Source organism: Moschus berezovskii, chromosome 23 (genome assembly GCF_049115385.1).
Source record: "Moschus berezovskii isolate FMDL1 chromosome 23, NW_MosBer_1.0, whole genome shotgun sequence".
NCBI classification, from domain to species: domain Eukaryota; kingdom Metazoa; phylum Chordata; class Mammalia; order Artiodactyla; family Moschidae; genus Moschus; species Moschus berezovskii.
The window spans coordinates 39,556,142-39,582,287 of NC_142482.1; the positions used below are offsets into that span (position 1 = coordinate 39,556,142).

Consider the following 26,146-nt stretch of genomic DNA (forward strand, 5'->3'; position numbering starts at 1 on the left):
ATTCATTTGAAATTCAGCCCAGAGACAGGATACAGCTTTATTGTAGGAAAATGCAGCTGGCACAAGTCTGAAGTAGTAACTGAATGTACAACCCATCCATTTACAACAGCAGGGACTGAGGTTTCCTATACAAATCTGTGCTGCCCTCCCTCAGCCTCATGTGTATTCATCCCTTTCACCAACAATCATCTCCAGTGATTGAGCTTGCCACTGGCCATAAAGTAGACAAAACTCTTCAGGATGAAGTATTGAGTAGGAGACCCACCAGTTCCCGTCGCAGTCTACACCTACAGAGCACTCTGGGGACCCGCCTGCTCAGTGGAGGTGACTTCAGTGGAGGTGACTTCAGTGGGGGCCGTGAGTGGCACCTTGGGCATTGACTCAGGCGGAGGGCCACTTTCTTCTAGGAGATGGCCCTGGTAGAGCCGGCGAAGGCGGGACAGCTCTCTCTCTGGCGGCTGTTTCCAGCTGTACCATGGATACCAGGGGTCACCAGAAACCAGAGTGGGGGCTGGTGGAGTAGTGCTCACAGCTCCATGAGAGGCACTGAAGTCAAGGTCCCGGGGTTCAACCTGGGGAATGTGGTAACTGAGGAGACCTAGGGGGTTAAAAATGAGAGAGAAAGCCAGGGGAGAGAAAAGGGGTAATTCAGATTAACAAATATAATAAGGAAAATAACCTATAAAAGGAGGAAGGGACCAATCAGAGCCACTGGGTACATTTATGCATGTGGTGTGCCACCCAAAGGTAACTGGCCAAGGGGGCAAGTGTGGGCTGACGTGCTGCCTGGGCTCTTGCCTGCCAAGCTGTGCAGTCCTGTGCCAGGGTGAGGAAGCTGCATCTGCCCTAACAGAGGGCTGCTGCTGCTGCTAAGTCACTTCAGTCGTGTCCGACTCTGTGTGACCCCATAGACGGAGCCCACCAGGCTCCCCCGTCCCTGGGAGTCTCCAGGCAAGAACACTGGAGTGGGTTGCCATTTCCTTCTCCGATGTGTGAAAGTGAAAAGTGAAAGTGAAGTTGCTCAGTCGTGTCCGACCCTTAGCGACCCCACGGACTGCAGCATAGCAGGCTCCTCCATCCATGGGATTTTCTAGGCAAGAGTACTGGAGTGGCTGTTCCTAACTTGTGTAAAAATGTCATGGAGCCCAGGGTCAAAAATTTATACAAGGCTCTTATGATCTAGCCATGGCACTGGGACCAACAGTTACAAAGTAAGAAGGCAGAAAAAGAACAAAGGGACAGGGCAATGACAAGGTAAGAGACTCAGGAGAGGAAACTAAAGGACAGTGGAATGATGAAAGGAGAGATTCTTGAGAAGAACATGTTGGGTGCTACTTCTCAGATAGCTGGGAGATTTATATCCACTCTCCAGCCCTAAGTCACTATCCTTATGCCTAAGAAAACTGCCCTGTGCCCCTTCTCATGCTCACCATGATCCCTGGCTTTCTGGATAGCCTGGGTCAACTTCTTGTGTTGCTTCATACAGACCCCTGTGGGGAGAAAAAGGTAACTCACAGCTCATTTTATAAAGCACAGTAAATAAAGAACACACCCACTTCCTTATGGTGATTGAGGGTTAGTTATGGAAGACCAGCTCTACCTAATGACCCCATTCCCCTACCTCTCCATGAGCCTCGGTTTCCCCTTCTCAGTGGCAAGAACGTTTTCTGAGAACCAGGATGAAGACTTAGGAGGGTCTGGCCAGTACAGAGAAGCCATTTAATGGTAAAGGATTCAAGACAGGGTGGCCCAGTGGCTAAGACTCCCACTCCCAATGCAGAGGACCTGGGTTCAATCCCTGGTCAGGGAACTAGATCCCACATGCCACAACTAAGAGTGTGCATGCTGCAACTACAGATCCCACATGCCACAACTAGAAGTTTGAGGATCCTGTGTGCCACATCTAAGACCTGGCACAACCCAATAAGTAAATAAAAATAAATATTAAAAAGAAAAGGAAAGTGTGGTTAAAGGGCTGACTTGGACAATCCACAGAGAAACATTCAATAAAGGAAGAAAGGATTTCAGATCTGGGAAAGATTATCTGAGAAAGTGGCAAAATAGTTCCTTCATCCTTTTACAGCTTGACTATAAAACTCTTCTTAAAACTCCCTGGGAATTTCATGGGGGTCCAGTGGTTAGGGCTCCTCGTTCTCACTGCTGAGGGCTTGGGTTTGAGCCTTGGTCAGAGAACTAAAATCCCACAAGCCGCACGTGCAGCCAAAAGAAAAAAAAACAAACAACTCCTTGAAAAACCAGACTCCACTGACCAGGCTACCACCGCCTAAAAGGGTGGATTCTGATTATTCTTTGCAAATTTATCTTGCTTTTCAACAGAGGTTGGCAAACTGCTTCTGTACAGGGCCATACACCAGAGGCACTGTGGCATGTACTTTAGGCGTATATTATCGTCTGTCTCAGCTCAATTCTGCCACTGCAGACTGGAAGCAGTCGTAAACAGTATGAAAATAGATGGACATGAGAGTGAGCTGGATTTGGCCTGTGGTTGTAGTCAGGGAATAAATAGATGTAATCCTGAATTGGTGAGTTTACACCAAATTTGGGAAATCTAACTGAACTGTCAATCACATTAAAGAACAGTCAATTTATGAGAAAGCCTTCCAGAAAAGTGAAGAGACCCTAGAGAAAGGAAACAATCAGCACCATTTATCTTTTAAAAGCTCCACTTAGTTTACTTATATCAGTGCTCACCTGGATCTTTTGTCCACATGTAATTTATTCAGTATGTGACTATTCCCATTAGATCAAGATTTCCAAAAGGTTCCACCCACTTTTTATGCCATTAGTAGGAGCCAACAAAGAAGTACCTGTTGTCTGTCTTAATAAGTATAAGAGGTGCTATAAAAGAAAGTTATTCTGGTGGTAATGAGGATGATGGGCTCACCTGTATAAGGAGCATGGAAGATGATACCCGTGTGGGCACAGACAAACTGTTTCAAGAGCTTCACATTCTATAAAGAAAAGTGGTGGAAAAAGAAGAGAGAGGAAAGGGAAGTCAGCAAAATGCTTAGAGGTTAATCACCATGTCCCAGTTTCAGTCCCATCCCTTTACTGAACACATTTTCTTGCAAACTCTTCCTCTTTCCTGGCCTCGTAACCATTTCACATGCACATCCTACATTCTGTCACTGATACGAAGAATTCTCTTTTGCAGGGATCAGGTTCAAAAGTGAGCCCTTCATGCAACAAATTAGGGACAGCGAGGTGGCAAACCCTTGAAATCACCCAGAAAATGTAGTATGTGTCATATGTTTGTAAGTGACTAATTTATATGAAGGTATGTTATGTGTAATGTATATATTTGTTAAGATCAATTTTAAAGATTTAATAGTTAGAATGACTCCCAGTCAGCAATTAATCACAGGTGATGAGACTCCCAAAGGAAAAGCAGGTATACTGGCAGAGTGCAGTGGCAGGCGGACTCATCTGCACTCTTCCATCTGTAACCTTTCTCTCTCCCTTAGTCATGTAGTTTCTTATAAATTGTATCAAATGATTACATCCTTTTTTGGTAACTAGTAACACACAGCTGAAATTGACAAATATCTCCTGGACTCCTCTACAATCTGTATCAGAAAAAGCCTGGAAGCAATCAGATACCTGCCTCTGTTGACTGACACATGAATGCCCTCCAACTTCCTTGATGATCAGCCAGTTTCTGCTCTACTATTCTACTATCTTCTAATACTGCAAATGCAGAAGAGCACTTTTCCATTGTCATCTTTATAGTTTCTGAATCCTTCAAGACACAAGTCCTCTCCTCCTCACTATGAAGGTTTTTGTTTTTTTTTTAAATAACTAGATTATACATTGTTTTGCGTATCTACCCTCCTGGCCCAAGTCTTGACATGCGATCAAACATCAATGACAACAAAATAAAGAGAATCTCACGAAAAAACTAGTCCAATCTACCTGGAAGTAACTGATTGATATAAATCAAACTTTGGGCATTTCCCTCTCATCAGAAATGAGCATTTCTCTTGCCAATTTAGACTGTAAACTTCACAAGTAAGAGATGAATCTTTTATATATAACCCATAGCAGAAAGCAAAAGTCTGGAAGGAGGGACTTCTCTGGTGGTCCAGCGGTTAAGAATCTACCTTCCAAAGCAGGGGACGAGGGTTTAATCTAAGGTACCACATGCCTCGGGGCAACTAAGGCCCACAACGCCCTCGCCACAGTGAAGAGCCGCTAAGACCCAACACAGCCAGAAGTAAATAAATACTAAAAGCTGGAAAGAGTAAGGTTTTTACATTGCCAGAAAGTCAATGCAAAATGGACTTTAGGGGTCCAGGATATGAAGAATGGGGCATCTTAGGTAATCTCTTTTAGTACTGCAAAGAGGCTCCAAGTTTTTATACTGAAGACAAGACTCTCCTTACCCTAAAGTCGACATGCAGCTTCTGATCCCGGCAGATGGGGCAGGGGTTCCCAGCAACTTTATTTCCACGCTGTAGAGAAAAGAAACAGGCAGGTGAAGACACTCAAAGCCCTGTCAGAGAAAGCACTGCTGCTCTGTCACTGTGGCCTTCAGCCCCACTCCACATCCCATCCATGTGCCATCCTCAGAAACTCACAATACACATCTTTCGAGTCCGCTGTGGGGGTATTCCACCTTTGTGGTTTCGACGGTAGTCAGCCCAGACAGGGCGAGAACCATAGCGGTTGTGGTATTCTGAAATGAAAAGACCATACAAGCTATTCCTGGGTGATGGTGGTGATGTGTCTCTGTCCACTTATTTCAGACCTCACTTGATATAACCCCTTGTCCATTTAGAAGTACCTTCTGGGGACTTCCCTGGTGGTCTAGGCGAGTGGCTAAGATCATGTGCTCCCAATGCAGGGGGCCTGGGTTGGATTCCTGGTCAGAGAACTAGATCCCACGTGCCACAGCCAGGACCTAGCGCAGCCAAATAAATAAGTAATAAATATTAAAAAAATAAACAAGTACCTTCTGAGTCCAGGTATTTCCAGGGTTCATTCTCATAAGGGGAAACAGGAATTGGGGGCAAAGAATCATCCTCAGGAGGGGCTTTGGTGCAAAGAGTCTGGAGGGGAACCTATAAAAGAAGGGGCAGAGAGAAAATGAGACAAGAGTTCAAGGACACAACATGATTGGTTTATTAAACTTACACCATCAGCAACAGAGAGGAACCTGTTAAAGGAGGGGCAGAGCAGAAATGGTTGGATGGCATCACCAACTCAATGGACATGAATTTGAGCAAGCTCCAGGAGACGGTGAAGGCCAGGGAAGCCTGGTGTGCTGCAGTGCACGGTGTTGCAGAGTTGGACACAACTGAACGACTGAACAACAGGGAAAACGAGACACTGAGTTCAAGGATAAGAACTGACTGGTTTACTAAACCGACACCATCAACAACCAGTATCCCTGCCTCCAGCTGGATCTTGCAAGAAAAGGTAACGTTAGAAGATAAATAGGATAGGTGACTGGGAAGCAAATTTATTTGAAAAGATAACTCAAAAACCTGGCACACATACGGTTTCTGTGCTTCCTGAGATGAACTCAGTGTAATGGAGAAAAAGGGAGAATGTCTATCTTCTTTGAGTTAAGATGTGTGCCAGGAAAAGGATGTAAAGGACAGGTGAGTTTCCCAACTCAATTGAATCCTGAATCACTGAGTTGCCGGGTCTTATAAAAAGTTGATGGTCAACATTCCATATGGCAGAACAAACTTGAGTCCTAACGCTATGTCCAAAGCTACCAAGTCTATAATTAACTCTGTGGTAGCCCCTCTCATCACTCTTCAGTCCCACTTTAGGGAGTGGCAGATGGGCAAGGCTTTCAAAATCACCCTGCCCCATCAAGAATCTGCCCTACCAAGAATCTCCAGGGTGGTGAGTACATGTGGCTGAGGGGAAACCTCAATCCAAAGTAGTTATGCTGTCATGTATGCTCTGTTAAGAAACTGATTTAGTGAGACAGAGAGCCAAGGAACTGGTCCCCCGGTCCTGAGAATGTATCCTGGCTTTATTGAGCGATAGCCGGGCTGGTAGTAGTTAGTGTCCCTCACAACCCAATGACACCCTCGGGCATCGAAGTTTTAGACACCACCATACAGTGAACAGTTGGTTTGTGTTTGGCCAAGGGGTCCAATCCATTCCATCGCCTGATTATTCAGCCAAGACGGAAACGGGAAGACAATGACATCCAACCCTGGCTCTCTACCCTTGTCTCGAGATTAGAAAACGCGCTGTACTGAGGAATGAGAGGGGAAGGGGGAGGATGGTGGAAGCAGAGCGTTTCCTTGACAGCCAATGTATAAGCACTTTGGAAGGTCTCCGCTCCTGGATTCCCGGCAGTGGAGCGACGACCTAGAGAAGGTACAACCAAATCTGAGGTTGTATAAAATGTGCCCCAAGGAGTTACCTGAACTCCGTAGGCACCTCTGAAGGGCGAAACGTTAGGAAGGCGCCTCAGCAACACGTTCAATACGGAGGCAGCCATCTTGACGTACCCGCAAAGCAGGAAAGTCCGCAGAGGAGACTGCGCATGTTCCAGGGACCAGAGCAGGGTGGGGCCAAGGACGACTCCGCAGTGCGGAAGGCGGGCGCGCGTCTGCGTCAGGACGGAAGCGTGAAGGGGGCGGCGTGGGGGGGGGAGGGCAATTTCAACTGCGTCACAATCGAATTCGGCCTTAAAATTACGTTTTTGCTGAACCAGTCACTATGACTCTTAGCTCTCATTCTAAGAATCTGTCTTTTAAGCAATTTTGAAGTCGCTTTTGACCGCGATCCTTTCATTGCGCATGCGCCGGTCCGATTCTACCAACCCTTGGTGAGAAATGTTCTCGAGGGCGGAAGTGGTGGAAGCAGAGGAAAGGGAGGTACTAGGATGCTGGGTCACGCGCACGCGTTAGGGGGCCCCCCCTTCAAGGAAGGAGGCGGAAGAAGGTGCCCGGGGGAAGGGGCTGAGCGAAGGTTAAGGCTGGATATCCAATCAGCTGGTGAGTGGTTTATCTGGTTGACCAATAAATTCACGCCTCGCGCATATTGTCTCGCGAAGAGGGCGTTTCACTAGCACGTTTGGGCGCGTTGGGCGGTGTCCTCATATAAAAGACTCCGCCCGAACGGGCAGCCGCCATTCTGGGGTTCGTTTAGAGGTAAGTGTTGCCATTTTGTCGGTTGGTGGGTAAAATTTTGCTCGGAGAGTTGGGCTGGGGAATGGGTCAAACGCGGGCTCAGTTGAGAGCCATGACTCGTATTAAGCGGCTGTGTTCGGGGTGGGACATGGAGGTGTTTGGGGACAACGAAAATGGTGCTTTTGGGTGTTTTAATAGCAGCCCGTACTGATTTCTTTCTCCCTTGTGTTCCTTTTATCCCAGGTTTGAATTTTCTCGGAGAAAGACAGGCCGGCCACCAGGAGAAAAGAAACAAGCCGCAGCAACATCTAAGCCCTTGAAAGGATCCAGAGAGAGGGGGGAAAGGGAAAAGAGCAGCCACCAGCCCAACCACTTGTGTCTTCTGCCCCTTCCCACCTATCTTGCCCACCCCACCAGCCCACGCTGCCTGGGACTTGAAATCTGTGGCCGAAGGACCGTCACCACATAACTTCAAAAATAATCAACCACCCTCCCTTCCCAAACTCACCCAAGTCCACTCATCCAGCGTTTACTTTTTTTAATCCACTCAGAACTTTTTTTCTACGACCCCCCCTCCCTAAATGGAGTTGGGTGGGGGGGAAATGAATACTGAGTTGGCCTTTATTTTTTCTAAAGAGATTTTTTTGATCCAATGAGGCCCCCCAAATAATTGAGTTTTGGGTCCTGGTTGGTTGTTTTATTTTTTTCTCCAAAATTTTAATCCCCTCCCCCCCTGAGCCCGAGGTGCTGACGTCGCAAAAAAATTGGATAGTAAGTGTCGAATTTTCAAAAACCAGCCTTGCAACAAGAAATCAACGTTTCCCGTTGTGAAACCAAAAATAATGAGAGGAAGAAATGAGACCATAGAACAAATATTGAACTGGAGAAGGACCGATCCGGTCACTTTAATCTCCATTAAAAAGGGCCTTTGGGTCTAAAACAGTGTTCTCTCTCCCTTACCACCTATCTCTTCCCTGCTCTGCTGCAGGCAAGGAGAGGGTGGAGGGAGGGCCTGCGAGTTAGGATTTTGATGGTTAACCCTTGGTAATCCAGCCAATTTCCAGACTGCCAAAGCTATAAGTGTTTGCTTTTTATAAGGAGGAATGGTTACCTTCCTCTTCGTTAGCAGTCTTCAAAAGGGTTAATGAGCTCACATACAAAAGATGGTGGATCTTGTGGCCCAGAAGTCCCACTTCTTTGTGTGTGAGACAAGCAGGGCGCTTTTCAATTTGCCAGATTAATAAGCAATCTGTACATAAAGATTGCAGGGTAAGGAGATGGGCGGAGAGAAGTAATAGTTGGGTATATTTTTAAATGTTAACTCCTCTCAATTTTAATGTAATATGCTTGGGGTATATTTGTGGTTAATTCAGGTGGCAATCTAGGAATAAAGATTGCAAGACACGTAATTCAGGGCAAAATATAATCTTAGTGCCAATACATACAAGATTGATAGTTGGGGAGGTAATGTTTTGTAATTGTTGCAGATTGCATAGGTTATTTAAAAGCAGAAAAAGTAACATTTTAACTTGATACTTTCTGGTCGGGGGAATACAGTTAGAGGGTGGAAAGGTTGGGGAAATGTGGAATTCAGGAGTATTAATTTTACAAGCCATTTAGTGCAATTGAATGCTATCTAAAAGATTTGTGTCGTTAAAAGGAATTTTTTTTTCTTCCCTGCTTCAATATGGCGACTTTCTTTGTCCTTTTGTCTTCCAAGCGGCGTTGCAGGTTGTGTCTTGACCCATTTTTCTCCTGTCCTCCCACCTCAGCCCTATTTGTTGAGAGGGGTCCAAATCCTCCCCGCTTTCCCTTTATAGGGAAGATGGGGGGGGCGGTGGGTGGTCGTTAGTAGCAAGTTGAACCTCAATTGCAAATTCAGTTCCTCCCCACAGAAAATTGTTCTTTTAAATATTTTAATTGTTTGTATTCTCACAAAGCTCTTATTGATTCAAAGTAGGTCAAAGACTATTCAGGATGGGGCTGCTTTTTTCTTTTTCTTTTTTTTTTTTTAACTAAAAGGGGGTGCTTTTTAAAATGTAAAGAGCTACCGGCAGAGCCTGGTTAGCTTTAAGCTTGAGTCCTCTTCTCCATTACAAAATGGCGTCCCAGCTTCTTTGTTTTTCCTTCCCCGTTTGCCATCCAGAGCTTAGGGCCGCCCTAGAAACTTGGTCAAGGGGGAGGAGCCGCCCTGGAAGGTGATGTAATCAGCTTTCTTCCTCCTTTCTCCACCCTCTCGAAACCCCGCCCCCGAGCAGATGCCTTCTGGATTCCTCATGCACGCTGCTGCTAGACGGGAAAAGCCATTTTCCTTATGTTCTTTAATCTTTTGTAACCATTATCTTAAAAGGAAAAAAAGATTGTAGCAGTTAGATCTTGAAGCTGTCTCCTTGGGCAGCTCTAGTTTTTGTAGGATCCCGAGCCTGTTGCTTTTATTTTCACTCTCTCATCACTACTGCTTGGAAGTTTTCCCAGCTTTAGTTGCCTGGGGTGGAAAAGCAGTCAAACAGCTGTATTTTAGGACTGGAAGCTTTAGCGGGGGCGTGTGTGTGTGTGTGTGTTGGGGGCTACTGGGGGAAGACACAAAGATTGTTAAAGAGTAACAGGAGTGAACAACTGGGGCCTAGTGACCCTGAAATCTGCCGTTTGTGCCCAGGAGTCAGTAAGTCCTTGGGCCTCCTGCGTTTGGTCGATTTGTATAATGGAAATCTGGGGGAGAGTGGGTCCTTCAGGACTTATTTCTAAATGGCCCTTATTCCCGCCTCTGGGTTTGGGGTAAGCTCTTTGTGTTCAGTGCTGTATCCCAGTTCTTCAGTTGCTTAGCTCCTGTACACTGGTACTAAGATGAGAAGTGAATCTTTAGGAAAGGAGGCGGCAGGTGTAAGCTCAAGGCAGGGGGATTCAAGCTACGGTTTCTGGTAAGCAAAACCTTTCTGGTTTTACATTTCACAATCTTCATTTCTTTTTTTCCAAAGAGCCACCCTTTTTTGAATTTCTTTTTCCTTCCCGTCTAAAATTCCTTAAAAACAGTGGGAAAATGTCCGCGTTTTTCAACTTGTGCAGTGCTGTAGCATTTGGTGCATGTTTGAAAACCATGCCCGAGTTGAGGGTGGTATTAAGGGTCTTGTCCCTTTCTTACCTTTCTTCCTCTCAAGTTTTTCCAAGTCAAATCTTAATCAGACTCTACATACAGTTTTCATTTTTTGAAGTCCTGCTCTGAAGCCGTGAAGGGTCTAGGCAGAATTGGAAAGCAATTTAGTACAACTGCTTTGTGCTTACTTGGTGAGACTATAGGGCAAATGTTCTGTTGGGTATGGATTGTCTGACTCAACTTCTGGGTTGGTGGGAGGGACTCTTCCACATGTGCTATTGACCACAAGTTTTTTATCTTTTAAGCAGTTTGCCATGTGCCTCTGCAGCATACCTACCTTGGGAGCTGAACATTCTACCCACTGGGGTTCCTGATCTCTAGTGAGCAGGGGATTATAATAAAGAAGATCTGCCTTAACGTGGGAGATGGGAAAAAGGTCTTCTAGGGGAACCACATCCATCCTGAGAACATCGGACAACCTGATCATTAGAGTTTGTGGCCAGAGTTCTATTCTGGGACTCTGTCCTGAATTTACACTTTTATTGAAAAGCAAATAAGTTTTGGAGGAGGGCAGGGGCTACCAGGTTTCCAGAATGATTTTGAAGGGGAGGGGCTTTCTACTTCAGAGGTGCAACCTTGTGATTCACCTGAGACATAATTCAGTTCACTGGAGACAGACTAGGAAATGCATCAGTTGCCTTAGGAAGCGGGGAATGTAAGCTACAAAGCCCTTCATTTCCAGAAGTGCTGAGGCCTCTTAAGTTAAACTTGAACTCCTTCCTCCTCTGAGTAGTGATTTTAAACTTGCATAGAATTTTTGTCCTGAACCAACTAAGTTCTGATTCATTGGTGATGGGTATGGAATAACTTTAGCTAAGGTAGATAACTTTTCACCTTATTTGTTAACTCTTCAGTAAAATTCATTTTGGAGGCAGGAGTTGGTGTCACTTCTGGACTTTATTTATCTCTGGTAAGAAAGGTGGACCATTGCCCAGTGCCTTGTGTCTGCATGTCTTGGCCAGCAGCATTCTCCGAAAGGAGAGCCCAGGTTTAGAACGAAGTAGAGATGATGCCAGAGGTTGCTTGCCCACTACCCTCCTATATGTTCTGCCTTCAAGGAAATCAAAACATATCATGCCCTGGATTATTTTTGTTGCCAGAAAACTTCCTTAAGCTTTCCTTCCAGGCTCCTGATATGTTATGACACATGGTCACTGCCCCTCCTTTCCTGGTCAGCTCCTTTGCCTTTTTTTGCCGTAGGCCTGTGCCAGAGTTCTAGGCTCTTCATTCCTTTCCATTTGAGTGCCTTGGACCTTCTTTCTAAATGTACTGATTTGAAAATAAGGCAGTTACGTTGTAAGCCACTTGGGGTCCTGAGTGAGTGAAAGCTGTTCTTCCTGAAGAAAAACCATCATGAGAAAATCCACCTAGATTTTAAAGCCACATGATTGTGAGATAAATTTAATTATATTTCCATAATATAAATAATAGGAAAACTGTAGTGCAAAATGAATGTTTAATATTTCTTTGTCTTCTAGCTTTCCTTGGCTGTTGTCTTTTACTCTTGCTTGTAATGATGGGGAATTAAAAAGTTGTCCCTAGGTCCCATTCCTAGAGAAGGCAGTGGACAGAGTTTCTCTGTGTGCTCACTGGTTTCTCTCGAAAGAAGGTTCTCTAATTTCCCACCCTCTTAAGCAAAGGAACATTTGAGCTCGGGTTAGAGGTTTTTATGTGTGTGTGTGTGAAGGAAGTAGGGCGAATGGGTCTGTTGGCCTAACTGGTGGTGCAAAAGGGACTTTTCTAAGGTGCTGTGTATTCAGCTCTGGCTTTGAATTGAAGGGTCTAGCTATGTTTAGGGGGTATTGGTTTGAAGTGAAGTTGCATGGACAGCTTTTTGTCAAATGGCGTATCATTGGTTAATTACTGATCTATATTGCTTGGGAGTCACTCTTGCTTCTCCAGTCTCTAGCACACGGGAACTCTCTTCTGTTTTCCTTTGCTGTGTCTATCACTTTATAGTGCCTTACTACCCGGGGAAAATTCCTTTATCCCCGAGTCTGTCTCTGTAAGAGTCACCACACTTCAGTGGGTTTGGCCTGTGGACTTGTAATTTGTCTGGTATTGGACTTTAATGTTTTTCCCTCTGACTTTAGGTTCTGCCTGCCCTTGTGGAGATTCCAGGGCAGCAGCAACAGCACAGTTACCCCAGATGTGCTCACCTTTCTTCTTCGCTCCTTGTGTTCAGCCCACAGGTTCTGGTCTCGGGAACCAAGTCTCTCCACCACCGCCACCCCCAGCCCCCGCCTCTGCCTCTTCTTGGCCTAGGTTGTTAGGACCTGGAAATTTAGCAATTTATTGACTTTTTTGTTGGGAAGAGTAAAAGGTTGAGATTGTTATGCTTGTTTTTCTCTTTTAGCTTGAGACGAAATATCACTGATTGACGTGATCTTAAAAGAAGCCTGCTTTCTGCAGAAAGCATAGTCAGCTTGTAGAACACCCCTGTTTCCTGTCTGTCTTTGCCCTAGATGCAGGAGGCTGTTTTCACCTTGCCGCCTTCCTACCCAGTGTCTTGTTTCCCAGATGTCGATATTACTAAGGTGCCTTTTCTGCCTCTCAGAAGCCAGTGTTTAGGGGCATTGTGGATAAAAATCCTAATCAGAACCGTATTGATTCTAAATTACCTCTCCTGAACTTGGGTTCTGTCCTAGAAATGGCTTTACTTTTCTCTGTCCCCAAACAGCTGTGTTTAGCTTTTAATTAACTCCTTTTCTAACCTGGTCTAAAGTAGCTACTTAAAATTTAATGGCATTTTCCCAGCTTCTGGTTTTATTTGTTCCTTTCTTTTTGGCTTCATGGTTTCTAATTTCAGGCCCTCCTCAGGGGTAGTGGTTGGTGGTGTGATTTAGGTGGGGAGTTAGGAGTCAGAGCCTCCTCTTTGCTTTTGAAACCGCAAACTAATCTTGCCCTTAACTTTGAAACAATAAAAACTTGTGCAGTGTTTCATTAATGAGGGACCTTTTTTTTTCAGGGCTTAGGAGGACCTGCTTGATTTTTGTTTCCTCCAGTTGTCTGATTTCTGGGAGCCACCCCTAACTCCCATGGGGAAGATAATCTGTTTTCAAGTTTTATTTCCTTCCCTTTGACCTACAACTTAGAACGATTATCTACTGATGGAAGCATACCTTATCCTGCCACCTGTGCCAGCTGACTCTGTGAGCTAAGAGAGAAAATAATTGACTCATGGAAGACACTTAGCCCAACACCCATGATTGGCCCAGTTCTTCGCAAGCTAATAGTTTGGGGGCGGGGTGTGTGTTTTAAGTTAGATTCATTAACAGCTAAGGAGAAACCATACATAATAAGCAAAAATGCCTTGGAGAGTTGAGTGTTTTGGGAATGTGAACCTTACCTGTGATACCTGGTGAAGTTCAGCTATCCTAGGAAGGATGTCATTTGGAGCAAGAGGACAGGCGCTGCCTCAGTCTGCCAGTCTAATTATCCCCCTTCAGTCAGTGGTAACACAGTGCTTCGCTTGCCAGGGCTGTTTTCTTAGTGGGGACAATGGTCTGTGCTGGTTTTTCTTATCTGGGTAATGGTGAATAGAGTTGAATGTAGATTGAATAATTAGTCGCTGCTAATCTGTCAAATGTAGAGATGGAATTTATTAGACGGAGTTGGAGCTGTCCTTGCAACCATTTATTCTGTGTGTTTGTTTTATTCTCTTAGAAAACCTTGATCATGGGTTCGGGTCCCATAGACCCCAAAGAGCTTCTCAAGGGCCTGGACAGTTTCCTTAACCGAGATGGGGAAGTCAAGAGTGTGGATGGGATTTCGAAAATCTTCAGGTGAGTCTGTACCTTTTGAATTTGTTGTGAGGTTATTGTGTGTTGTATATGACTATCCTTAAGGGAGATAGTGAAGCGTGTTCTTGAGAGGAGTGGGAGTCAATGGACTAGGATTCAAACCCAATTATGTTAGAACTGGCGATAGTAAAGTTGCCCCTGGCCCTAACGGCCTCTGGATATTTGGAGAGCCACAGTCCCAGGTGAAGGGAGGAAGCAGAGGAGCCAGGTGACAGGAGTCTTGTTTTGGTTATGTTTTCCTTCAGGGATCCTCACGTTTTCCAGGAGAAAGCGACTTAGGACTGAGTCAGTCCTGAGAGATGGTAGGTGAAGGCAAAGGCTTTCGCCCGGAAGCAGCATCAGACAGGTCCTGTGTGTGAGGGAAGCAGGGACACCCACCTCCCTAGATTGGAGACTTCAATGCGTCTCCTCCGTTGTTTTCCACCCTGCTGGGGGTTTCCACATCTCCCCTAACCCACCCATCCTTCTGGGGGCCTTTGTGATTCCCCCACCCGGGAGCAGAGTCCCAAGTTGTCAGGAATCTCGGCACTTCTGCAGATTAGACACCTTTGTTTCTAACTGCGCTCCTTTTCCAGCCTGATGAAGGAGGCGCGGAAGATGGTGAGTCGGTGCACGTACTTGAACATTCTCCTGCAGACCCGCTCGCCGGAAGTGCTGGTCAAGTAAGCGGGGCCTGGCTGACGGGGGTGGGGAGATGTAGTTAGCAGTGGGGCACTGAGGCACGGATTCCTCCGTCAGTGATGGGGGACGAGGAGGGTGGGGTGTGCTCCCAAGGCCCAGGAAGGGCATCACAAATCCTCCTGCCCACCTGCAGGTTTATTGACGTCGGTGGTTACAAGCTTCTTAACAACTGGCTGACGTATTCGAAGACAACCAACAACATTCCCCTCTTACAGCAAATTCTGCTGACCCTGCAGCACCTGCCCCTCACTGTTGACCATCTCAAGCAGGTACCTTCAGTCTTCAGAATTCTGAGTCTTTCTTTTTGGTTTAGCCTAACAGATGAAAAACCCACATCCACTCTGATGTGACTGCAGTCTTGGACCTGTGAGGTAGAATGGTTAAAAAAAAAAAGTAGGAATTTAGAATCAAGATTTGGTTCAAATCTGTCTCCTTTAATAGGTGTGTGGCATAGGGCACTGTGTATATCCAAGCCTCACCAAGCCTCAGTTCTTTCGTCTGTAAAATGGGAGTGATTGAGCCTACCTAAGTGGGTTGATTTAGAGTAAGAATATGTCTCCAGGGGCTTTGTGAGAGAGAGAGTGTGCAGTGCCAGTGGCTGTTGAGAGACTGTGAGTGAGTCTGGGGTGGTGAGCTCTGAGGGGGCAGCTTTTCCTCCCGTCACTTAACCATCCTGTTGCTCCCTTTGTTTGATAGAACAACACAGCCAAACTGGTGAAGCAGCTGAGCAAGTCCAGTGACGATGAAGGTGAGGGCCTGTCCTTTGCTAACAACGTATGTGCTAGTTTTCCCAGCAGACACCCTGCTGTTAGGGCATGGCAGAATCGCAACTCCTGGGGTATGTCTTAGCTTTGCCAGCAAGAGAGTCTTTCCTTTTCTAAGACAAAGGGTTTTGGAGCTCCTGGCAAGGGTCATATGGTTCTGGCTTCTCTTTTTTGCTTTTTATTTATTTATTTTGGTGGTGCTGGGTGTTCATTGCTGTGCACAGGCTTCCTCTGGTTACGGGGAGCAGGGGCTACTCTTCACCGTGGAGCACACGCTCTGGGCGCGTGGGCTTCGGTAGTTGTGGCGCGCGGACTTAGCTGCTCCACAGCCTGTGAAATATTCTGGAGCCGGGACTGAACCTGTGTTCCCTGCCTTGGCAGGCAGATTCTTTATCCACTGTGCCACCAGGGAAGTCCCTGGCTTTTCTTTAGAGAAGGAAAGGATTTACATCCACCCAAGAGTTCACCCCAAATTTTAGATGTAAACCAGGAGCACAGGATACTAGTTTCCCACAAGTGAACAGTGTTGAAGCAGAGCTGATCCCCCTGATCAGAATATAGGCTTGCTCTTTGTCTGTGGGCAATGATGTGTTTGGTCCCTTTGGAAAGAGGCTGTGACTTAGGTGTGGTGGGAGCATCCAGGCCTGAGCAGGCCTATCTGTAATTCCATTAGCTGGAGCAGAAAACCCTGGGAGCATTTTCTGGGATAAACTATCTTGATTTTGTTTTAACTCACATTGTGTTGTTTAAGTGAAAAATAATCCCTGGCTTTCCATTCTTTTATATAATGAGCACTTCACTATTTTTGTGACATCTCAGAGTAGTTTTGTAGGTTGGTCTATAACAAAGATCCCGTTAAATCATTGTCCATCTTTTGATTATCTGCTCGGGTGTATTGGTTCCTCTTTCAGCTGGCGTAATTAGGCTTCCTTCATTATTCTGTGCTGACTTTAGATACTGAAATTGTACATTCCTTATCAACTGTGTCACTGGACCATAGTATCAGTTGCTCCCAAAAGATGTTAGGATATTATATTCCTCCCTTGGGGATGCACTGGGGTTCATACTGCATTAGGTATAGAAGTTACCAGTTTTGTGACTATTGTGAAAAGTTATTTTGATGTTCTACAATAATCTCGTCCTTGAGTGAGCCCATAATTGGAACATTGGCCCGGAAAGAGGTCCTGTAGACAGGAGATGTTATTTGTCAAGTACAGAAAGAAAGGGCGGGCAACAAAGGCATTTTCCCCCATGTTTTTAGAAATAAATTGTTTTTATCTTTAAATTCTCTGACCATCTTTTTTCTCTAGATAAACTGTCCGTCCTAAATTGGTCTGTTTTTCAGTTTCTTTTTTCACTCTTGCAACGTCTAATTGATTTTTTAAAAAGCTGTCATCACTAGCAGCATTCTAGGAAAAAAAGGTTGCCTAGAAAATACTTTTTTAAGAGGATCTGAATGTGCCTCCTTGAAATTTTGCAGTAAGTTTCCCTTTAGGACGAGGTAGACTAATACAGTTTCTTTTTAAATCTAATAGCTCTTCAGATACATGAACTCTGCCCACCTTTCTCCTTATTTTATTGTAATAAGTAGTTAGGGGAAGAGCATAGGCACAGTTATATTCTGCTATCTTCTAGTTTTATGACTTGAATCTCCATGCAGTATGTTACTTTACTTAGGCATTTCCTCTTTCTCTTACCTGCAGAACTCCGGAAATTGGCCTCAGTCCTTGTCAGCGACTGGATGGCAGTCATCCGCTCCCAGAGCAGTACCCAGCCTGCTGGTAAGCTCTTTGGCCCTTCATCCCTTGGATTTCTTTCTTTCTTTCCCACTGGGTTGTGGCCTTCCATGCCCATAGCCTGCTTTTTACTTCTGACAGTCTGTCTCTTCGTCTAAGTAAAATCCTTTTCTTCTCTGTTTTTCCACAACAGAGAAAGATAAGAAGAAACGGAAAGAAGAGGGAAAGAGTCGAACCACCCCTCCTGAGAGACCAGTGACTGAGGTGAAGGCTGAGACTCGGGCTGAAGAGGCCCCGGAAAAGAAGAGAGAGAAGCCCAAGTCTCTCCGCACCACAGCGCCCAGTCACGCCAAGTTCCGCTCCACCGGTAAGACCGCCTTCTGGCCTCTGGAGGGTCTGTGGGTAGGTACACAGCCAGGCCTACAGACTTCTACCGTAACTCTGTAGAAGACGGAACTCTAGTGGGTGAAGTGTCATGGGGGTTTATACGGCTTGATGAAGGTTAAGAGGGAAAAGTCCATCTCCAACACCATGTCTTTTCCCTCAGGACTAGAGCTGGAGACCCCGTCTTTGGTGCCCGTGAAGAAGAATGCCAGTGCAGTGGTGGTTTCTGACAAGTACAACCTGAAACCCATCCCCCTCAAGCGTCAGAGGTGTGGACTACATCCTGGGTTCCGAACGGCCGGGGTCTGTGGCCCTGAGGGGAAGGAAGGGGCAAGTCTGACGCTGACCAGCCCCTTTCTCACAGTTCTGCAGCTGCCCTGGGAGATGCTGCCCCTCCCGCAGAGAAGAAATACAAACCGCTCAACACAACACCCAATGCCACCAAAGAGATCAAAGTGAAGATCATTCCGCCACAGCGTGAGTCTAAAGTGGGAGGATGTACTTTGAATTGGGAGCCAACTCTTCATGGGAATGAAACGATTTTCTCCATTTTCATTTGATTTCTTAATGTCCTTTAATGTGTGTACCTCAGAAATTCCCTCCGTGGGAGTTGTTCAGAGGATGGCTTAGGAGTGATTTGAGAGATGGAGTAGGGAGGCTTGCTACTCAGTGACTGGTTGGGGTGCTCCCAGCTTTCACATTCGTGGGGGCTGGCTTTGTCACTTACCTGAGCTGTGATTCATATCCAGAGCCATGGCTTGCCTGCCTTTAAAAGAAAGAATGACAAGAATTTCTTGTGCAAATCCTGCTACATACGCTTCCTGGTCACCTTGAGCTTATTGTGTCCAACATTCAGGCAGCGTCTCTACTGACCAATTTTCTGCCCAGACTTTGTAAGAATAGGCTCATGAAGAGGTCTGATAATGCTATTTTATGTTTTTTCCTTTTGCAGCTATGGAGGGCCTGGGCTTTCTGGATGCGCTCAATTCAGCCCCTGTCCCAGGCATCAAAATCAAGAAGAAGAAGAAGGTGCTGTCACCCACAGCTGCCAAGGTACAGGCACTGGGCAGTAGGTACCAGTGACCAGGTAGAAAAGGTACCGGGAAAGGAAAGGCCCAGCAGTGTGGAGTGCTTGGGGAAGGCAAGAGGCCTTGTCTCAGATGTAGACTGGTGGTGGCAGAGCGTTGTCAGAGATGGTCTTCCTTGACAGGAAGTGTCAGGGGATCCTTCCTAGAACCTGAACTAATTACCCTGCCTTGACCTTGCCTTTCCTGTGTGCTCAGTGACTTCTTTTTCTTCACAATAGCCAAGCCCATTTGAAGGGAAAACAAGCACAGAACCAAGTGTGGCCAAACCTTCTTCCCCAGAGCCAGCACCTCCTGAGGCTGTGGACACAGAACGTCCTGGGACCCCAGTTCCCCCTGTTGAAGTCCCAGAGCTCACGGATACTGGTGAGTTTAGAACCTGGATCAGGATTGGGGGTTCTTTGAAAGGAAGGGACTGGTCTGAAATCACTTCTGCTTCCAGCCTCTTTGGAACCAGGAGCTCTGGATGTGAAGCCAGTGGAGAGTCCCAGTGATCCTAGCCAGCTGACCCGGAAAGGCAGGAAGAGGAAAACTGTGACGTGGCCAGAGGAGGGCAAGCTGAGAGAGTATTTCTATTTTGAACTGGATGAAACTGAGCGAGGTGAGCGATCCAGTTCTTCTGTTGGAGGTGGGGTTGAAGGACTTGGTTGGTAAATGGACTTGGTTGGGCTTACTTTCCCCTCTTGCTTTTTTTCTCCTGGGTGATAGTAAATGTGAATAAGATCAAAGACTTTGGCGAAGCAGCTAAGCGAGAGATACTGTCAGACCGACACGCATTTGAGACGGCCCGGCGTCTGAGCCATGACAACATGGAGGAGAAGGTGCCCTGGGTGTGCCCCCGGCCCTTGGTGCTGCCCTCGCCCCTCGTCACCCCTGGAAGCAACAGCCAGGAGCGGTACATCCAGGCTGAGCGGGAGAAGGGGATCCTTCAGGAGCTCTTCCTGAACAAGGAAAGGTGAGCAGGAGGGGGATCGCTCCCTGAGGTATTCAGGCCTTGAGGTAATCAGAAGCGGGTGGGGGTTAGGAAGAAAGTGGAGGACCTGAGTAAATAACCTGACTGTCATTCTTTTATTTTTTTTCTATCACCTGCGGCATTCCTCACAGTCCTCATGAGCCTGATCCTGAGCCCTATGAGCCTATCCCTCCAAAGCTCATCCCCCTAGATGAGGTGAGTATTGCGTGCTGATGGAGGTTGTGATTGTATTAATGCCTCTTTTGTGTGAGACAATTCTCTTCATTCCTTGTTGGTCCTGATTGTCCATTCTTCCAGGAATGTTCCATGGATGAGACCCCATATGTTGAGACCCTTGAACCTGGGGGAGCTGGTGGATCACCTGACGGAGCAGGTGGCTCCAAGTTGCCTCCAGTTCTGGCTAATCTTATGGGAAGCATGGGTGCCGGGAAGAGCCCCCAGGGTCCTGGAGGAGGGGGCATCAACGTACAGGAGATCCTCACCTCCATCATGGTACGAGCCCCCCTCCTGCCCCTCTCCTGTCTCCTTTGCTCTCTGCTCCCCTTCTGTTCACCTTCCCACCTGCTTCCACCTCACGGTGTTACCCTTGTTCTCTGTTGACCTTGTCCTTAATGTTCTTGCCGTCCAGGGTAGCCCCAACAGTCATCCCTCAGAAGAACTGCTGAAGCAAGCAGACTATTCAGACAAGATCAAGCAGATGCTGGGTAATTTTCAGGGCCAGCCCACGGGCCTGGGCGAGGGGACCGGCAGTGGAATTGGGGGGGCACAGGTGTTGCCACTAGGCGGCAAGACGTGGGAGGGGAAGACTGGACAGAGAGCGGTGCTCTGCCAGGTTGATTGGAAGGCTTGGCTGGATGCACCTAAGTGGGAGGACATCATGCCGCTCTTCTCGACTCCTCTTGCTGACTGCTTCAATCCTTATTCAACAGTGCCACATGGACTCTTAGGCCCTGGTCCAATAGCCAATGGTTTCCCACCCGGAGGCCCTGGGGGCCCCAAGGGCATGCAGCACTTCCCTCCTGGACCTGGGGGACCTATGCCAGGTAGGTGGAGAGCAAGCGGTTGGAAGGGGCTTGTCTGCTGGATTTGGGCCTGGTAACAGCACGTGGTTGACCAGACCTGGGGGTGGTTTAGATTGGGAGATGGTGGTCCCTAGGTATAATTCGGTTAGCTGACATTGTCTCTCCCTTTTTTCCCCCTCCTAACAGGTCCCCATGGAGGCCCTGGGGGCCCTGGTGGGCCAGTGGGTCCACGTCTCCTGGGTCCCCCACCCCCGCCCCGGGGGGGTGACCCCTTCTGGGATGGCCCAGGTGACCCTATGCGGGGTGGCCCGATGCGGGGCGGGCCAGGACCTGGCCCTGGGCCATACCATAGAGGCCGCGGTGGCCGAGGAGGAAATGAACCTCCTCCTCCTCCTCCTCCTCCATTCCGGGGGGCCAGAGGTGGTCGCTCTGGAGGCGGACCCCCAAATGGACGAGGGGGCCCCGGTGGGGGCATGGTTGGCGGTGGTGGACATCGTCCCCACGAAGGCCCTGGCGGCATGAACAGTGGCAGCGGACATCGTCCCCATGAAGGCCCTGGCAGTGGCATGGGTGGTGGGCATCGCCCCCACGAAGGCCCTGGTGGTAGCATGGGTGGGGGGCACCGCCCCCACGAAGGCCCCAGCGGTGGCATGGGTGGAGGCAGTGGACATCGCCCCCATGAAGGCCCTGGTGGAGGAATGGGTGCTGGTGGTGGCCATCGGCCCCATGAAGGCCCTGGACACGGGGGACCCCATGGCCACCGGCCTCATGATGTCCCTGGTCACCGAGGCCACGACCACCGAGGGCCACCCCCTCACGAGCACCGTGGCCATGATGGCCCTGGCCATGGAGGAGGGGGCCACCGAGGGCATGATGGCGGCCACAGCCACGGAGGAGGTGAGGTTGCTCCCTGTCCCCCACATACAGCTCTTAGTGTCCCATACAAGTTTCTGGGAGGCCTCACTACTGGGGGTATGTCAGGCAGAACATGAGGTCACCTCACTCCCAGTTCCCAGCATGCCCCTTTCCCTTCTCCCAGGCCCCCAAGACTAGGTCTCTGAAAGATGGCTTTCAGGATGCCTTGGACAAGGGGGAGGAGTGGCACCGACCTCTGAGCCTTCCTGTCTAACGATTCCATCCTCATCCCCACAGACATGTCAAACCGCCCTGTGTGTCGACATTTCATGATGAAGGGCAACTGCCGCTATGAGAACAACTGTGCCTTCTACCATCCGGGTGTCAACGGGCCCCCCCTGCCCTAGGGCCCACCTGCCCGCCCCGCCCACACACCCTGTGGACTGCAGCCTTGCTCCTTCCACTCTTTTATGGCTTCTGTGAGGCCCATTTCCCCCTTTCCCCAGCTGATGAGGAGCCGGCCCCCTCAGTGCCCACACGCCTGGGTTCTGGGGGTTTTCTGATCACTGGTGCGCATCGATGTACATATTTTCCTCCAGTCTGGGGAGGAGAGAGACTGGACACATCCTGTACCCTGGACTGCTGAAGAGGAGACCCAGTTGGCTTCACTCTTTGAGGCGTTTTGCCCTGTATCCCAAGCCCCTTTCCGGTATTACCCATCACGCCTGAGAGCCTAGAGCTGGCTATCCTGGAGAACACCTCTGCGCTCCTGCTGTGGGTCTTCCACATGCACACGGAACTCTGACATGGGATCAGCTGCACTTATGAAATCCTCCCAGCCATGTTCATTTCCCCATGGGTGGGGATGTAAAGGGGTACCATGTACCCCACTGCACTGAGAGGGCTCAATCAGGCTGGATTTGAGTTCTGGAACACATCATCCCCACCCCTCCCCGAAAACAGGCTTTTTACATTGAGTCCTTTCTCAAGTGAGACTTTTGCGATCTTCGAGGACACTCCAGTTTGCGCTTTGGGTGTGCTAGGTTCAATGATGGCAGATCACATCTGCAGCCCGTGAAAGTTTTAGCTGGCAGAGGTGAGGCCATGGTGGTGGTCCACCCTTGCCTACAGCTCCTTCTGGAAACTGTTAAAACAGTGAGACCAGCTTTTCATCAACTGAAGCCTGGCGTGCTGGGCCTGACAGTCACACTACATGCACTGCCTCTGGGAGTGAGCGCGCTCCTGGTCCCCACCTGGAACCTCGTAGGTGTGAGGCCTCCAGCTCCCTTGCCCTGTCAGCCACCTCTGAATCCCCACCAGGTGCCTTCCTGGGTGGATTCGGTAAGATGACCTGCCCTCTCCCGGTCCTCTCCTTCACCCGTCTCGGCATCAGTTGTTTTCTATGAAAACAGTGGATTGGTTAGGTTTTGTGCAGGGTCTTGGGTTAGAGCCACAATGGATTTGAGGATGAGTATTTTCTTTTTCTTTTGGTTTTGTATATTTTGTACATTAATAATAAACAGTGGAAAGAGAAGTATTTAACCCCTGGTGTGTTTGGACTCTGTTAAAAAAACCCATGAGCTGTGGTCAAAGGTTCAACAATACCTCTGGAGTGTGGTTTTCAGTCCTGTGTTTTTGGTAAGTGAAACACCACACACGGGGTACAGGGTAGGTGGTGTGCAGTCAAATACTGGGGAAGGTGGAGCTCACAGATCGCCTAAACTTCAGGAGGTACAGGCATGTTGATTCTCGTTGATCCTACCAGCCCTGTGACTAGCTTAGGGGAGGGATAAGAGTAAGTGAAGAAGGAAAAATCCAAGAGCAGTTCCTAGGGAGGGAAGGAGGGAAAAACAGGTGGATTCTTGCAAGATGAGCAGCTCTAGTGGAAACATTTTAAGTTTCTTCCCAAAGAGCAGCTCTGCCATGTAGTGGGAAACGAGTCTGCTGCTAGGTGTGGACTCATTTTTAGATCTTATAAGGCTAGGTATTGAGGGAGCAGTCGATGGAGTGAGATTCCCAGGGATGGGAATTCCCTGGTGGCCCAGTGGTTCGGATTCAGCACTTTGACGGTTGAGACCTGGGTTTGATCTCTGGTTAGGAAAAAGCAGAGACATTACTTTGCCAACCAAGGTCCGTCTAGTCAAGGCTATGGTTTTTCCCGTGGTCGTGTATGGATGTGAGAGTTGGACTGTGAAGAAAGCTGATCACCGAAGAACTGATGCTTTTGAACTGTGGTGCTGGAGAAGACTCTTGAGAGTCCCTTGGACTGCAAGGAGATCCAACCAGTCCATTCTAAAGGAGATCAATCCTGAGTGTTCATTGGAAGGACTGATGCTAAAGCTGAAACTGCAATAGTTTGGCCACCTCATGCGACAAGTTGACTCACTGGAAAACACTCTGATGCTGGGAAAGGTTGGGGGCGGGAGAAGGGGACGACAGAGAATGAGATGGCTGGATGGCATCACCGACTCTATGGACATGAGTTTGAGTGAGCTCCGGGAGTTGGTGATGGACAGCGAGGCCTGGCGTGCTGTGATTCATGGGGTCGCGGAGAGTCGGACACGACTGAGCAACTGAGCTGAACTGAACTGAACTGGGGAACTAAGATCGTACAAGCTACGCTGTGCAGCCAAGAAGAAAAAAAAAGTATATTAAAAAAACACAAAAACACTCCTAGGGAGACAGGAGGCACGAGGAGGATTAACTTTATAAATATAGGAAGTTCTGCTATTTTAGGTATTAGGAGATTACATTTTGTGGGGAGGGGGAAAGGAGGGTGGGGATTTTGGGCTACAGGTTGAGAATAGTGGTTTCCAACCTTTCAGTATCATCGGAATCATCCGAAGGGCTTGTTTAAGACAGATTGGGCATGGGGTTTAGCAAATTTTCTGATTCAGTAGGTCTGGGATGAATTTCAAGATTCTACATTTCTAACAAATTCCCAAGTGTTGCTGACAGCTGATCTGGAAAACACTAAAAGGACAGCCCTAGAACACGTTTCTTGGCTGCTGTTTCCAGGATTGGCCACAAGAGGACAGCAATTCCCTACACTTCACACGCGCCACCTACACTGGCTAATTTTATCTTTTGGCCCCTTTTTGGGAGAGTGGACCTGAGAAGACATAATACGAGGGTCATGCTAAGAAATAACCAACGAAGTACACAGCTCAAGTGACAAAAAGTTAAAAGTTCTTGTGCTTCTGGTTCCATCGACTGCCTGCTTCTCCCCTTCTTCCCTCCATCTCCTGCAACAGGCCACAAGGAACTTTTACGAGAACTTCATTTTTTCTATTTTAAAACTAAATTCAGCCATTTTTCCTGCAAATTCTCCATGAAAATCCAAAATAACCTGTCACTTGAGAGTTTCCTTTTAAGGCAGGGAAAGAGTTTGAGCATCTGGTCCATGTCACTGTACCCACTGTACCCATTTCTGTTTCTCTAAGCCTTGCTGACTCATCTGAAAAGACCCTGATGCTGGGAAAGATTGAGGGCAGGAGGAGAAGGGGATGACAGAGGATGAGATGGTTGGATGGTGTCACTGACTCGATGGACATGGGTTTGGGTGGACTCCGGGAGTTGGTGATGGACAGGGAGGCCTGGCATGCTGCGGTTCACGGGGTTGCAAAGAGTCGGACACGACTGAGCGAATGAACTGAAGCCTTGCAGACCCATCTCTTCTGTTTCAGGTGGTCTGTTCCTCCTTATTTAGTCCATTCCCACCCCCACCCCTAAAATTACCTTTTAACTTTTGACTCCTCTGTCAACCCTTCCCCAAGCGTACTGGATCAATCTCCAATTCTGAATCACCATTATTCTTTCTCCCATTTCTGTTCCCAGGCAGTACACCTAATGTTGAAAAATCATGAAATCCTACCATCTTGACCCAGTACAAATTACTAGCACTTACTCAACATTCACAGCTGGCTGGCAAACTTCCTAACTCCTCCTGACTCTCTGGCACTAATCCTCTGAGAAGGTCAGCCCCATCCAAAGTGAGCACCGCTTCTTCTCTTCACCTGAAAATATCTGAGTTCACATTATCTCCTTTCCTTTCTTAGAGAAGAGAGGGTATCTTCTGCCCAAAGGAATATCTAACAGCTCTCCTGGCATCTCCTCTCCCTATCACCCCCCACTCTACCCAGCAGCCAGAACAATTTTGTGAAAATGAAAATTAGGTCAATTCACACTCCTGCATACACTCCGGTGGCCTTCTAATGCTCATAGAACTGTATCCTAACTCCCTATCAAGGTGTATAAGGCCACATGTGTCCTAGCCACTGCTCAAGCTCTAAGCTCAAGCCATCTTCCAGGACCAGCTCTTTCCAGCTTCTGAGCCACTGCACATTCTGGTCCCTTTCATGACGGCTCTTTCTTATCCATCTAGTTGGTTCCTTGTCCACCTACAGGCCTTGTCTTTAGTGTTACTTCCTGAGAAGTCTTCCCTCAAACTAAAGGTGACCCTACTTTGCACTCCTAGCACCATGTTTCCTGTGACAAGCTCCAAAGGCACCACTGTACCCATCTCTGTTTCTTCACCAAGCCTTGCAGGTACAGCTCTGTTTCAACTGACC

General features: G+C 47.8%; 2 protein-coding genes across 4 annotated transcripts; one reads left to right on the forward strand and one right to left on the reverse strand.

The window, feature by feature from the left end:
- Positions 1-24: 24 nt before the first annotated feature.
- On the reverse strand, positions 25-6,562 carry MRPS18B (mitochondrial ribosomal protein S18B). The gene is made up of 7 exons (XM_055406925.2): positions 6,410-6,562; positions 4,973-5,081; positions 4,599-4,696; positions 4,404-4,472; positions 2,906-2,972; positions 1,431-1,490; positions 25-598 (listed from the first exon to the last, which is right to left on the reverse strand). The coding sequence occupies exons 1-7, from the start codon at positions 6,485-6,487 to the stop codon at positions 288-290; spliced, it is 792 nt and encodes a 263-aa protein (XP_055262900.2). The 5' UTR covers positions 6,488-6,562; the 3' UTR covers positions 25-287.
- A 525-nt stretch (positions 6,563-7,087) lies between these two features.
- PPP1R10 (protein phosphatase 1 regulatory subunit 10) lies at positions 7,088-23,127 on the forward strand. 3 transcript variants are annotated; one of them, XM_055406128.2, is made up of 20 exons: positions 7,088-7,142; positions 7,365-7,892; positions 13,939-14,057; positions 14,651-14,737; positions 14,890-15,025; positions 15,453-15,504; positions 17,224-17,301; positions 17,450-17,623; positions 17,804-17,909; positions 18,005-18,117; positions 18,593-18,693; positions 18,947-19,091; positions 19,168-19,326; positions 19,434-19,680; positions 19,830-19,893; positions 19,996-20,190; positions 20,327-20,402; positions 20,628-20,741; positions 20,907-21,617; positions 21,873-23,127. In XM_055406128.2, exons 3-20 carry the CDS (start codon positions 13,951-13,953, stop codon positions 21,980-21,982), a joined length of 2,775 nt encoding a protein of 924 aa, XP_055262103.1. In that variant the 5' UTR covers positions 7,088-7,142; positions 7,365-7,892; positions 13,939-13,950; the 3' UTR covers positions 21,983-23,127. The 3 variants fall into 3 exon arrangements, with proteins under 3 accessions (XP_055262103.1, XP_055262104.1, XP_055262105.1); XM_055406129.2 differs by lacking the exon at positions 7,088-7,142 and having other exon boundaries at positions 7,154-7,892; positions 13,931-14,057; XM_055406130.2 differs by lacking the exons at positions 7,088-7,142; positions 7,365-7,892 and adding an exon at positions 14,321-14,377 and having other exon boundaries at positions 13,947-14,057.
- Positions 23,128-26,146: the final 3,019 nt, after the last annotated feature.

Coding starts and splice junctions, on each gene's coding strand:
- MRPS18B (XM_055406925.2), bottom strand. CDS start 6,487: ATGGCTGCCTCCGTATTGAACGTGTTGCTGAGGCGCCTTCCTAACGTT. Junction 1,491..2,905: donor CTTCCATGCTCCTTATACAG/GTGAGCCCATCA, acceptor TTCTCCCCACAG/GGGTCTGTATGAAGCAACAC. Junction 599..1,430: donor CCAGAAAGCCAGGGATCATG/GTGAGCATGAGA, acceptor TTAACCCCCTAG/GTCTCCTCAGTTACCACATT.
- PPP1R10 (XM_055406128.2), top strand. CDS start 13,951: ATGGGTTCGGGTCCCATAGACCCCAAAGAGCTTCTCAAGGGCCTGGAC. Junction 15,026..15,452: donor CTGTTGACCATCTCAAGCAG/GTACCTTCAGTC, acceptor TTTGTTTGATAG/AACAACACAGCCAAACTGGT. Junction 20,742..20,906: donor ACCTGGGGGACCTATGCCAG/GTAGGTGGAGAG, acceptor CCCTCCTAACAG/GTCCCCATGGAGGCCCTGGG.